We start from the raw sequence: 13,077 nt of genomic DNA on the forward strand, positions 1-13,077 counted from the left end.
AAATAAGCTATGTTTTTTTAAACATTTGCAAAAATGTCTCAAAACCTGTTTTCAATTTGTCATAATGGGGTATTGTGTGTAGATTGATGAGACAAAAAATAATGTAATATATTTTAGAATAAGCCTGTAACGTAACAAAATGTGGAAAAAACAAAGGTCTGAATACTTTACAAATGCACTGTATACACTTTAAAAAGTTACTAGCCCTGAGTGAATTATCAATGGATGTAATTGATTGGCCAAGAGTCACCCGATAGACCCAAATCTGAATCAGTCTGATTAAAAGAGAATGAAAATGTTTTTCAGCCCTCCAGAGCCATAATTGAATGACTTTGCCCTAACCCTTGGGTCTACCCTCTCTACCCTAATGTGGGTCTAGGATGGGATCTTGTTGAGAACCAGCAGAGGGAAGAAGATCAGAGCTGTAACCAGCAGAACCACGGTGATTATCCCGATACGCACCAGCGGAAGGGTCTTTGCCCACACTGCCAACACGTCTTCTGGATCCTCTGGGCAAGGAGGAGGGAAGAGGAAGAGGAGGGAAGAGGAGGGAAGAGGGAGAATAGGGGGGCACAGTATTCAACATTGACTCCGCCTTCCAACATTCATCTACAGTACTTCCAAAACATTTAGAACATAACACTCACCAAAGGTTGTGTCAGGTGATGATGGTGTCATCTCTGTCTGCACTAGTATTGGCTCAGATGATGTCACTGTAATGATGTAATGAAATGTTACCAGTATGTTCTAACAAAAACAATAAGTAATAATAAGCATTGGGGAGAAAATAGCTTTCAAACGTTGCAACACCTGTACAGTACCTTGCATATCCTCCTTATCTTGGGTCACCAAAGTGAAGAATGTTATTGGGTTCTCACTGTCACCACTAGTCCCACTAAAGTCTGAGCTACTGGTGACATTCTCTGTTCCTGTGTTAAAAAAGGGAAAAACACTGAAAAATCTATGTTACTAGCTCTCGCATTCAAAAACAAGGAGCACAAATTAAAGAACAAACTCAATGTCAGTCAGTGTGTGTAGGCCTACCTGTTAAGTTATATAGGTCAGCGTGTGTAGGCCTACCTGTTAAGTTATATAGGTCAGCGTGTGTAGGCCTACCTGTTAAGTTATATAGGTCAGCGTGTGTAGGCCTACCTGTTAAGTTATATAGGTCAGTGTGTGTAGGCCTACCTGTTAAGTTATATAGGTCAGTGTGTGTAGGCCTACCTGTTAAGTTATATAGGTCAGTGTGTGTAGGCCTACCTGTTAAGTTATATAGGTCAGTGTGTGTAGGCCTACCTGTTAAGTTATATAGGTCAGTGTGTGTAGGCCTACCTGTTAAGTTATATAGGTCAGTGTGTGTAGGCCTACCTGTTAAGTTATATAGGTCAGTGTGTGTAGGCCTACCTGTTAAGTTATATAGGTCAGTGTGTGTAGGCCTACCTGTTAAGTTATATAGGTCAGTGTGTGTAGGTCTACCTGTTAAGTTATATAGGTCAGTGTGTGTAGGCCTACCTGTTAAGTTATATAGGTCAGCATGTGTAGGCCTACCTGTTAAGTTATATAGGTCAGTGTGTGTAGGCCTACCTGTTAAGTTATATAGGTCAGTGTGTGTAGGCCTACCTGTTAAGTTATATAGGTCAGCGTGTGTAGGCCTACCTGTTAAGTTATATAGGTCAGTGTGTGTAGGCCTACTTGTTAAGTTATATAGGTCAGCGTGTGTAGGCCTACCTGTTAAGTTATATAGGTCAGTGTGTGTAGGCCTACCTGTTAAGTTATATAGGTCAGCGTGTGTAGGCCTACCTGTTAAGTTATATAGGTCAGTGTATGTAGGCCTACCTGTTAAGTTATATAGGTCAGTGTGTGTAGGCTACCTGTTAAGTTATATAGGTCTGTGTGTGTAGGCCTACCTGTTAAGTTATATAGGTCAGTGTATGGATCTAGGATGGTGAGAGAGACACCCTCTGGTATCCCACTCTTAGGGTCCTCGAAGCCCCTGGACTTGTAGAAGCAGCGATAGACTCCCTGGTCTTTGAGCTCCGTCTTGTAGATATACAAGGACAGGTCACCGTTCTCCAGCAGGTTGTTGGGTGGGAGAGAGAGACGGAGGTCTTCTTCCTTAGGTCCCTTGTCGTCTGGGCCAGGGTTAAGGGTCATGATCTCCACATCGTCCTTCAGCCATTGGACGTAGATCTGGCTGGTGGGCTGGGTCTTGGGGATGACACCGTAGCAGGGCAGAGTGACCGGGCTTCCCTTGAACAGCGTGATAGAGCGTGGAGGGTCGGGCTCTGAGAGGGAGAAGGGATGGAGAGTAGTAGAAAAGAGTGAGGGATGAGGGAGGATGTGATAAGCATAAATGAAGATAATCAAACATTCCAAATGGTACACCCAAAATGGCCGCTGGTCGACTCCACCAACCACAGAATGCGGCTCTGAATGGGAAAGCCTGAAAACAGACTTACCCTGAACCTTGAGCCAGACTGTAGAGATGGTCTTGCGGCCCAGCCAGATACACTCGTACATTTCCTCATCGCTCAGCACTGTCTCCTGGATGGTCATAGAGAAGTCTCCATCTCTCATCCTCTCTGCTGGGGGGAATTCCACCCGGGAAGAGAACCCCAGTGTCGTTTTGACCTCCAACCCCTTGGCGCCGTCGTCCCATCTGGCCTCACCAAGGATGTTCCCAACCTCCATAGAGGCCACCTCCTGCCCCATGGCCTCCCAGCGGACCTCCCCCTCATCCTCCTGGCCCAGGTAGGAGGAAAAGTTACAGGGGAGGGTGACATTGTCTCCGTACCCCACCTTCAGCTCATACACGGGGGAGAAGGTAGGCACAGACACTGGGGGGATGGATGGACAGATGGAGAACACAGCGTGTGAGAGAGGGATGAAGGATGGGAAAAAGTTTGAGGGGGAGAGAGAAGGAGAAAGGGATGAACAGATGATTAGTCAGAAAGGAAGACAGACAGGCAGAACACCTATATGTACATTATGCTACAGATCCATTTCTGTGTCCAAGACCTTTGTATGATAATGACAGAAAGAGTAGAGGTATAGCAGAGATCTCTAGTTTTAAACAAATAATGACACAAGCCTTCGGAAAATAGAGAATGCTTATTGATGAGTTTTACAACTCATCCTTGACCGCTGGCTACGTCCCTTCCGTCTTCAAGAGAGCGAGAGTTGCACCCCTTCTCAAAAAACCTACACTCGATCCCTCCGATGTCAACAACTACAGACCAGTATCCCTTCTTTCTTTTCTCTCCAAAACTCTTGAACGTGCCGTCCTTGGCCAGCTCTCTTGCTATCTCTCTCAGAATTACCTTCTTGATCCAAATCAGTCAGGTTTCAAGACTGGTCATTCAACTGAGACTGCTCTTCTCTGTGTCACGGAGGCTCTCCGCACTGCTAAAGCTAACTCTCTTTCCTCTGCTCTCATCCTTCTAGACCTATCTGCTGCCTTTGATACTGTGAACCATCAGATCCTCCTCTCCACCCTCTCCGAGTTGGGCATCTCCGGCGCGGCTCACTCTTGGATTGCGTCCTACCTGACAGGTCGCTCCTACCAGGTGGCTTGGCGAGAATCCGTCTCCGCACCACGTGCTCTCACCACTGGTGTCCCCCAGGACTCAGTTCTAGGCCCTCTCCTATTCTCGCTATACACCAAGTCACTTGGCTCTGTCATATCCTCACATGGTCTCTCCTATCATTGCTACGCAGACGACACACAATTCATCTTCTCCTTTCCCCCTTCTGATAACCAGGTGGCAAATCGCATCTCTGCATGTCTGGCAGACATATCAGTGTGGATGACGGATCACCACCTCAAGCTGAACCTCGGCAAGACGGAGCTGCTCTTCCTCCCGGGGAAGGACTGCCCGTTCCATGATCTCGCCATCACGGTTGACAACTCCATTGTGTCCTCCTCCCAGAGTGCTAAGAGCCTTGGCGTGACCCTGGACAACACCCTGTCGTTCTCCGCTAACATCAAGGCGGTGACCCGATCCTGTAGGTTCATGCTCTACAACATTCGCAGAGTACGACCCTGCCTTACACAGGAAGCGGCGCAGGTCCTAATCCAGGCACTTGTCATCTCCCGTCTGGATTACTGCAACTCGCTGTTGGCGGGGCTCCCTGCCTGCGCCATTAAACCCCTACAACTCATCCAGAACGCCGCAGCTCGTCTGGTGTTCGACCTTCCCAAGTTCTCTCACGTCACCCCGCTCCTCCGCACACTCCACTGGCTTCCAGTTGAAGCTCGCATCTGCTACAAGACCATGGTGCTTGCCTACGGAGCTGTGAGGGGAACGGCACCTCCGTACCTTCAGGCTCTGATCAGTCCCTACACCCAAAGAGGGCACTGCATTCATCCACCTCTGGCCTGCTCGCCTCCCTACCTCTACGGAAGCACAGTTCCCGCTCAGCCCAGTCAAAACTGTTCGCTGCTCTGGCACCCCAATGGTGGAACAAGCTCCCTCACGACGCCAGGACAGCGGAGTCAATCACCACCTTCCGGAGACACCTGAAACCCCACCTCTTTAAGGAATACCTGGGATAGGATATAGTAATCCTTCTACCCCCCCCCCCCCAAAAAAGATATAGATGTACTATTGTAGTGTTTGTTCCACTGGATATCATAAGGTGAATGCACCAATTTGTAAGTCGCTCTGGATAAGAGCTTCTGCTAAATGACATAAATGATTGAGAGAGTAGTAGCCTAGGTCTCAAGAAACTCACCAGCTTGGACTGACGTCAAAATCACCAAGAAGCCTAAAAAAATCATCTTCCAAGATGTCTATCCCTTGATCACCTATAAAAAAAAATATTACAAAAATTACAAATAAAAAACGTTTTTTAAATATTTTTTATTGAATACACCTGGAAAGAAACAATTAAGTTATTAGAAGGGTATTAGGTCTGGTAAAAAAAAGTGTTCAAAATATATTGTAAATGTAGCCTAAATCCCACTCATAGCCAATCAATAAAATACGATAATCCGTTCAGGGTCCGGTGGATGTCGCTGATCTCACGAGCCTAAAAAGAAAAAGTCTGCTTGACCGTCTCCATTATTCACTTTTGCAACAGAACAAGTCACCGTGAAGGGTGCTCTTACCGAATAACTGGTTATCAAGGCAAGATAAACAACGAACCGCAAGAAACGGGTCTGCGCACGGGTTAGACTTCAGCCATTGGCAAGAGGATGTCCTCTTTTTTATAACCGTGAGAAGCAGATGTCTGTGTCAGGACTCACATTACGAGCTATTATTTAATTTATATTAATCCAACCACCCTATAGAGCCCCACAATACCCATAAAACCTGGCGGTCAAACAGGGAAATTAATCGTTTTCCCACCATTAATTTCTCTCATAGGGGATTTTAGAAAGACTTCAAATGAGGGCTGTGTTTTGTGTAGGCTTACCTTGGCTTGACATAAAATATGCACACAAACTGTGTAGACTGGGAGGCATACAGTAAGTTTAATACTAAAACTGAAACAAAATAATATAAAACCAAATAGAAATGTTTTTGTGAAAACAAACTAAATAAAACTAGTAAAGTGGATCTGAAAACTGAGACAAAAAATGAATATAAAACCACAAAACTATAATAACCTTTACAGGAACACAAGGCAGACTGAATTTTGGATTATTATAACATAAATTGATAGTATCCAGTCCAGTGTTTGGTTATAAACCCCCTCTATCAATCCTGTTAATTTGGACATCTGGTGCGTAAAGGTTGCCAATTTGCATCATTTCACTTTTACACCTATTTGACGAGTGTAGTTCATCTATGCTCCTGTTAACTCATCAAGATGCAGCTATGCAGATCAGTGGGCTCAAACGTTTGCAAAACATTCTTATAGCAACGTACTATGTACACTGAACAAAAATATAAACGCAACATGTAAAGTGTTGGTCTCATGTTTCATAAACTGAAATAAAAGATCCCAGAAATGTTCCATATGCACAAAAAGCTTATTTCTCTAATTTTGTGCACAAATTTGTTTACATCCCTGTTAGTGAGAATTTCTTCATGATCATTACCCAGATGTACTGGGGACAATAAAAGGCCACTCTAAAATGTGCAGTTTTGTCACACCACACAATGCCACAGATGTCTTAAGTTTTGAGGGAGCATGCAATTGGCATGCCGACTCCAATAATATCCACCAGAGCGGTTTGCTGATTTCAAAGTTGTGAACACTGTGCCCCATGGTGGCAGTGGGGTTATGGTATGGGCAGGCAGGCAGAAACAACGAACATAATTGCATTTTATCGATGGCAATTTGAATGCACAGAGATACCGTGGAAAGATCCTGAGGCCCATTATCGTGCCATTCATCTGCTGCCATCACTTCATGTTCCAGCATGTACACAATTCCTGGAAGCTGAAAATGTCCCAGTTCTTCCTTGACCTGCATACTCACCAGACATGTCACTCTTTGAGCATATTTGGGATGCTCTGAATCGACGTGTACGACAGCGTGTTCCAGTTCCCACCAATATGCAGCAACTTCGCAGTCTCTGAAGAAGAGTGGGACAACATTCCACAGGGCACAATCAACAGCCTGATCAACTCTATGCAAAGATGTGTCATGCTTCATGAGGTAAATGGTGGTCACAGATACTGACTGGTTTTCTGATCCACGCCCCTGCCTTTAAGGTATCTGTGACCAACAGATGCATATCTGTATTCCCAGTCATGTGAAATCCATAGATTAGGGCCTAATGAATTTATTTCAACTGGCTGACATCCTTATATGAACTGTAACTCAGTAAAGTCTTTGAAATAGTTGCATTCATATTTGTGTTCAGTATAGAATAGACACGTAGAAGGGAATCATGTCAGCTCTATACCTGCAGCTTTCAGAACGTTGTGTTCTCCTGGATGCAGCCCAGGTCGGCTTCCCGTTAACGGAACATGAAACTCAAGCTGGAGAAGAGTCAGTGCACAGTGGTTCTGCTGCCAAGACACCACACTGTGACTGAATATTCTCCTCAAGAGCAAATCAGGGGAATTTTCTTTTAAAAATCAGGAAATCTAAACCACTTCGACGTTAAATTTATAACAGTCAAGGGGGAAAAAAATAAGTCAAGCAGAAAAATCATGTGACAAATGAATTGAATCCAATAAAATGTCACCAGTACAGAGATATAACATCATTACTATAAAACAATTATGTTGAAATAAAAGCTCTTAAAACAGAAATTTTAAAAATGGTTCAAGACAAAAACATCTTAGGGCAGGATCTAAAATCATCAACAACTCTGTTTCAGCCAAATCTATCTCATTATGGCAAATACAGGAATTTTACATGTACAAGAACTCCATTTCCCATCAGTCATTGGGTTGTAGTCCAGAGGACAGGGGGTTAGTAAAACTACAATTGCCAGCATACCTGGAGTTTGTGGACAGGCTATTCAGACAAATATGGACAGTAAGTATACGGCAGTGTAGGAATGGTACGGTCCACTAAAGGCATGTTGGCCCTAGGCTGTGTTCCAAATGGCACTCTATTTCCAATATAGTGCTCTACTTTATTGGGCTCTGGTCAAAAGCATTTCACTATAAAGAGAAAAGGGTGCAATTTGGGACGTAGCCTAGCAGTGCTCTCTGGGCAGTCTGATAGAGGCAGGGTGAGTTGCTCTCAGGACTTCCATGTGTAGGAGTAGTTGTTCAAATGGAGCTGTCGGAGGGGAGACTTTCCCAAGGTAGAGGGCTCTTGGAGCTGCTGGGATGAAGACCACATCCATCCAGCTCTACAGCCTGCTCAGCCTGGGAGAGAGGCAGGGAGGAAGAGAAGGATATATACAAACAAGTACAAAGGATTTTTTATCCTGATTTAACTTTGAATTGCGGAGATGAAATGATGAGGCTTTATACCAGTTCGTTACAGTGGTGTCGTGACTTGGATAACAGTTGAGCTGTGTGTGTGTGTGTGTGTTCGGTACGGTGGTGGGTTTGTGTGTGTGTGACTGACCTGTTCCCTGGTGGTGGTGTGTGTGTTGAGGACAGCGGTGGGTTCGTGTGTGTGTGTGTGTAGAGTGCGGTGCTGAAGCCTCCTCTCTGAGCAGGCCGAAGCATGCGGGTCAGGGCGTGGAGAGAATGAGGCATTATGGGTCCCGTCACCTCTAGACTGCACACGTCCTGGTACCCAGCACGCACCTGGGTCTTCACGTTCACACTACGCGCCTAACAATTAGACACAAGGCAACATGCTTATAATTTCTGTTACACACAGCAACATTCTTTCTGAAACTTTCCATTTCTAATTTTTGTTATTTCCATTTGTAGTTTTTGTTATTTCCATTCATAAATTGAAAATTGAAATGTGGGAGGTAAGCCTCCTCAGATGGTTCCAGTCTACAGCAGTGTGTCTCACCTTGAGTGAGTGTAGCGTAGCTCCTCTGAAGGCTGTAGGGGCCAGTAGGGTGGGGGGCAGGCCTGCCTGTGATCCAGCCCCTGCCACCAGGCTCTTACAGTTGATGAGGAAGTTGATGAGAGTGAAGGTGTGCGTTCCCGACACACAGACTACAGACTCTGGCTTGTGGTCTAAACACACAGAGTTGCGCTCTTTGATGGAGATGTTGTCTGGTTTCTTAATCTTATCCTGCACTCCCATCTCCTTCAGCCAGGAAAACCCACCATCGTCATCATCATCGTCTTCCTTGTTACTGGCTTCAGACTGTGTCTCCTCCTCCTCTCCATCTGTCTCCTGGTTGTGTGCAGTTGATCCCTGCTCCTTGCTCTTCCTCCTCTCTTCCAGCAGGGGGAGTGTGAACTCAATACCTACAACAACAGGTATTTGACAGAAAATGCTTTACTATCAAGATTAGAATAACCATATATAAATGTTTAATAACAAACTTCTAAATGATATATTGTTGCGTTACTTCCTGTATTTATACTAATGCTAAATGTTTATTCTATTAGATTTGTTTACTGCTTACTGTTGTCACATTATTGAGAGGGAACCTGCAGGTCAGCGTTTCGTTGGACTGTAAACACCATGTGTGTATCCTGTGCATATGACATAATAAACTTGAAGGATGTACTGTATCTTGTAGCTCACCGCCAGCCTTCATGGCCTCTCTGAGCCCCCTGGTGGTTGGGGTGAGTAGTGCAGTGATACTGCTGTTCCCTGCCAGTCCTGAGGCTCTGAAAAGAGCAGTGAACTGGTAGGAACAGACATAGAAATATGGACATAGTCTGGCCTTCAATAGACTGTACAGGGAGGACAGACTCACTGACCTGGGAGAGGGAGAGAGAGAGGAGAGGGGGGAGGGAAAGAAGGGAGAGAGAGAGGGGAGAGAGGAGTTGAGTTTAAGACCATTTAAAGCTTTTGAAATAATACAGACACACACACTCCCCTCTGATGCCCACTCACCATTCACTCATGAGGCTCTGTTGAAGTGCCATGTCCTGGGCCCAGGGGACATTCTTGCCAGTGAAGCTTCTCTCTGCTCCTATCCGGGGGAACAGAGAGCGCCAGGACAGGGACGGGTGCTGCCAGAACTGCAGACACTGCTGGGACCCACATCGTAGCTCAGCAGATGACCGAGGCTCCTGGAGGAACACAGAGAAGTGGGTATCAGAGTGTGAGAGACAGACTGAGTACAATATATTTGTGTTGCTAGTAAAGCTCCTCAGGTACCAGTACTCCTTTGCCTTGGGGTTTCCATTGGTGTGTCTGTGTGTGTAACATGTATAACAGTACCTGTATACAGTGCTGGGTAAGACCCTGGGCCTCCTCTGTAGCTCTGGGCTGTACAGCCCTGGAGAAGGGGAGCAGGGAGGTGAAAAGGACCAGTCTGCAGGGTACTCCACACACGCAGGGGGCGCTATGGAGGCTACTGCACCAGCCTGGGGACTCTGACACACACAAGATAAAATGTTGACTCACAAAATACCAAAACAACCCCTAACGTTAGTCTGTAGTCATGAATAGTTGAATGGGATGGAATAAAAGCCTGCACACCAGCTACTCCACAGCCTGTCTATAATGTAGATAGCTATGATTGTAACAGCCTTTTGGTAGCTCTCCAAGAATGGAGTTGGAGACATGTCCATAAGGAGTAAGAGAATAGAGAAATGAATAGAACTCACCTTCAGTATGGGTGTTCTCTCCTCCTGGAACAAATCCTCATCTTCAAACAGTGAGTCGTCTTCAGACTGAGAAGTTGGTTTCTGTTGTTAGAGAGAAAGGAGGGAAAGATCAGAACAAAAACAGCGGTGTGAAATCAACACGAGGTGCGATGCTTGGACAGATAAAGCAATTTCACAACTGTACAGTAGCTGGCTAAGACTGCATTAACTAACTAACGTTACCTCTGTCATGTGTCAGTTGGCTAGCTACTGTAGTTTGCTGGAAAATAATACAAGTCTGCTAGCGGTAGGTACAGTAGTAAGCTAGAGTGTTTATAACTTTATTATTGTTGTTGTGCAATGTATTAACGTGTGCCACTATCATACCTTGCCGGGCACGTCTTTGCTTAGTACTTCTGCCTGGAGAAGTCGTTCACTAAATGGCAGTGTTCTTGTTGTTGACTTCTCTCCCTCCACTCCTGCAGAGCCGTCCGCCTTCACAGAATCCGAAGAGTCGTCATCAGTGTAAATGAAGACTTTCTTCTTCGCTGGGCTGCTGAAGGTGTTCTCGATGCTAGCAAATGGGTTTCTCCGCTTCACTCCCCCTCCAGAGCAACCCTGGCCGAACAGCGGATATAGAGGCACTCTCACACGGGCTGGAAATCGCGCCTCGGCCGTCAGAACTGACACCCTCGCTGCGTGCTCTCTTCCTCCGCATTCGCAGGATTTCAGCTGGTCTTTTGAAACTAGGTGAATAACCAGCTTGTTATAACATTTTGTAAGGATAATGGGGGGAAAAAAGTTTAGTTCGAAAACAACAAGAAGAAAGCCGTTTTAAATAGCTGAGTGCGGCTGATACGCCTCTGTGTTGTTGTTCCTTGAATTTACTTCAACACAAAACAAATTTAGCGCGCGACGTGCGTGGAACGTCAGAGTCCCGCTAAAACTTCAGGGGATGAGTTTTGTTACGTCAGCGCGCATCGAGTCAAACAACAATTCAGATACTTTGGCGCCATCTTCTGGCTAGAATTATAACTGCAAGACCAATTTTGCAATCGCATAAAGCCACTGATTCTCTAAATCTGCCGGGAAAACAAATCAATATAATTTATGTTTCTTCAGACATTAAAGTTATATCCTATATCCTGTTATGTTTCATTAATTATTACAACATCTATATCCATCTATTACATATATCACATCTAATGTGTATGTAATTTTCAATACATGTTTTCATTTCTTGATTTTATCATCTGCATTATGTCCGAGCAACAATCAGCAGTCCCCTCGACCCCCTCTCTCCCTCTTGTCAAAGTGATTAATAGTATGTATGTTAATTCTTGTTAGCGATCATTTCTCAGCGTTTATCATTACTGTTGGTGATCAATCACGTTCATAGCTGAACCGAACCCAGTGAAACTGTCCGTCAGTGACGGTTTTCAGGGATTAGCGAATTTGTCAATCGATTATTTGGGCTGTCATTTGGGTGGAAAGACAGTACTTTTGCTGTCTCAAAAGTATCCCAAGGTTAGTAGGATTAATTGATTGTTTTGGGCCTTGAACATCAACATACAGACATCAAAATATGTTTGTTTCTGTGTTCTGTCCTGCCATGACTAACAGCAAAGCTAACATTTTCCAGGATATTCCTTGTGACTGAGTATGTCACGCTCATAGGCTACCAATATCAACGGGGATACACTAGTTTAATGCGTTTCCCACGTTCCCGATGGCGGTGGGTGTTCCCCTGTTCCCCTCAACGGTTCCTCTGGCTTGTAGGCTACGCCTATTGGAAAATGACCCTAAATCAACATGGACTATAATAAGGAGGGTGTAAGGGTTTAGTGCACCTGTAATTGTATACAGGTCCTTTTCACTGACCTGGACATGTGCGAGCATTGTCAAACAAACCAGGGGTGTAATCATTAGTCTAAACAGTTTCAAAACGTTTAGCAAATGTATTTCCGTTGCTTCCGTTTAATAAACGGTTTGCCACAGAATCGGCTGATTGAATACACCCCTGGTGAAACTTCAAACAAAGCAACGGAAAGTATGCGTCCCTGATAATAAAGTTGTGACTACAATTTATTCACCGATCAACACTTCCTCAAAGGAAGATCAACGTGACATGGATTGCATGGCAGCCATAGGTAGATCAAGTTTGGCCTGTTTCTCATAAGACCACCACAAAGTCTGTGGACCTCATTAGGAGACGCTATTCACAACGCTTTCTCATTGAATGTTGATTTATGATAAGGTTCCCCTAACCAGGTTATGAGGAACAGACCTATTTGTCTGTGGATTCTTTGTTACATGTCAAAGTAGATGATTCAGTTGGTTTATAGGTAGGCCTACTTGCAGTTGCAACACATGAGTTGTGGGTTTTAATCCGTTTTAACCCTGCTTGGAAAAAATACCTAGATGAACTCCTTGGTTTTGGATAATAAATATCATAGGCTATATTATAGACTGACTGTGAATAGTGGTGTATTATAGTATCATAGACTGTGTTTCAGTGTCTCTCCCTCCCCACTGCCCTCTTCTCCTGGAGACTGTGTGGTTTTATGGGCCTTGGCCTGAGTCCTGGAGAAGGATTATAACACAGACCTAACAGCCACGCTCTGTGTACCCACTGTCTGGACAGGTTCGCCTTTATTTAGCTATCCGTGTGTCCGTTTGTGTGTGCGTCTGTGGGTTATTTAGCCCCGAGAGAGAGAGAGAGAGAGAGAGAGAGAGAGAGAAAAGGTGGCCATATCTGTGTGTGTTTACAGTACATTTAAGAAGTCTTTGTGAGTGTCTATGTACGGGCCCATATCAGTGTGTATTTTAGTGAAGTGTGAGTTTGTCTTTCTGGAAACGTAGGGTGGCAGAGAGGGCAGGCCAGGGCTTGTCTGGTTGCCTGTGTAAATTCTTCCAGGGTCAGGAATAGCATAAGGCTGTGTGTGTGTGCTTAGGAGGGGGGTGAATGTTGGCACAGATTCCAGTGCCA

At 44.9% G+C, this 13,077-nt stretch overlaps 2 protein-coding genes across 4 annotated transcripts; both read right to left on the reverse strand.

The window, feature by feature from the left end:
- Positions 1-45: 45 nt before the first annotated feature.
- LOC115179705 (uncharacterized) lies at positions 46-6,628 on the reverse strand. 3 transcript variants are annotated; one of them, XM_029741387.1, is made up of 7 exons: positions 6,430-6,628; positions 4,735-4,807; positions 2,460-2,837; positions 1,908-2,285; positions 822-929; positions 648-713; positions 46-509 (listed from the first exon to the last, which is right to left on the reverse strand). In XM_029741387.1, exons 2-7 carry the CDS (start codon positions 4,778-4,780, stop codon positions 376-378), a joined length of 1,110 nt encoding a protein of 369 aa, XP_029597247.1. In that variant the 5' UTR covers positions 4,781-4,807; positions 6,430-6,628; the 3' UTR covers positions 46-375. The 3 variants fall into 3 exon arrangements, with proteins under 3 accessions (XP_029597247.1, XP_029597248.1, XP_029597249.1); XM_029741388.1 differs by lacking the exon at positions 6,430-6,628 and adding an exon at positions 5,111-5,951; XM_029741389.1 differs by lacking the exon at positions 6,430-6,628 and adding an exon at positions 5,111-5,951 and having other exon boundaries at positions 4,735-5,031.
- A 397-nt stretch (positions 6,629-7,025) lies between these two features.
- Positions 7,026-11,069, reverse strand: LOC115179229 (protein downstream neighbor of son homolog). The gene is made up of 9 exons (XM_029740620.1): positions 11,058-11,069; positions 10,476-10,706; positions 10,110-10,190; positions 9,721-9,873; positions 9,391-9,569; positions 9,076-9,254; positions 8,386-8,792; positions 7,984-8,195; positions 7,026-7,778 (listed from the first exon to the last, which is right to left on the reverse strand). Exons 1-9 carry the CDS (start codon positions 11,067-11,069, stop codon positions 7,763-7,765), a joined length of 1,470 nt encoding a protein of 489 aa, XP_029596480.1. The 3' UTR covers positions 7,026-7,762.
- Between the last annotated feature and the right edge of the window lie 2,008 nt (positions 11,070-13,077).

The sequence above is a fragment of the Salmo trutta genome, chromosome 39 (assembly GCF_901001165.1).
Source record: "Salmo trutta chromosome 39, fSalTru1.1, whole genome shotgun sequence".
In the NCBI taxonomy this organism is placed as follows: domain Eukaryota; kingdom Metazoa; phylum Chordata; class Actinopteri; order Salmoniformes; family Salmonidae; genus Salmo; species Salmo trutta.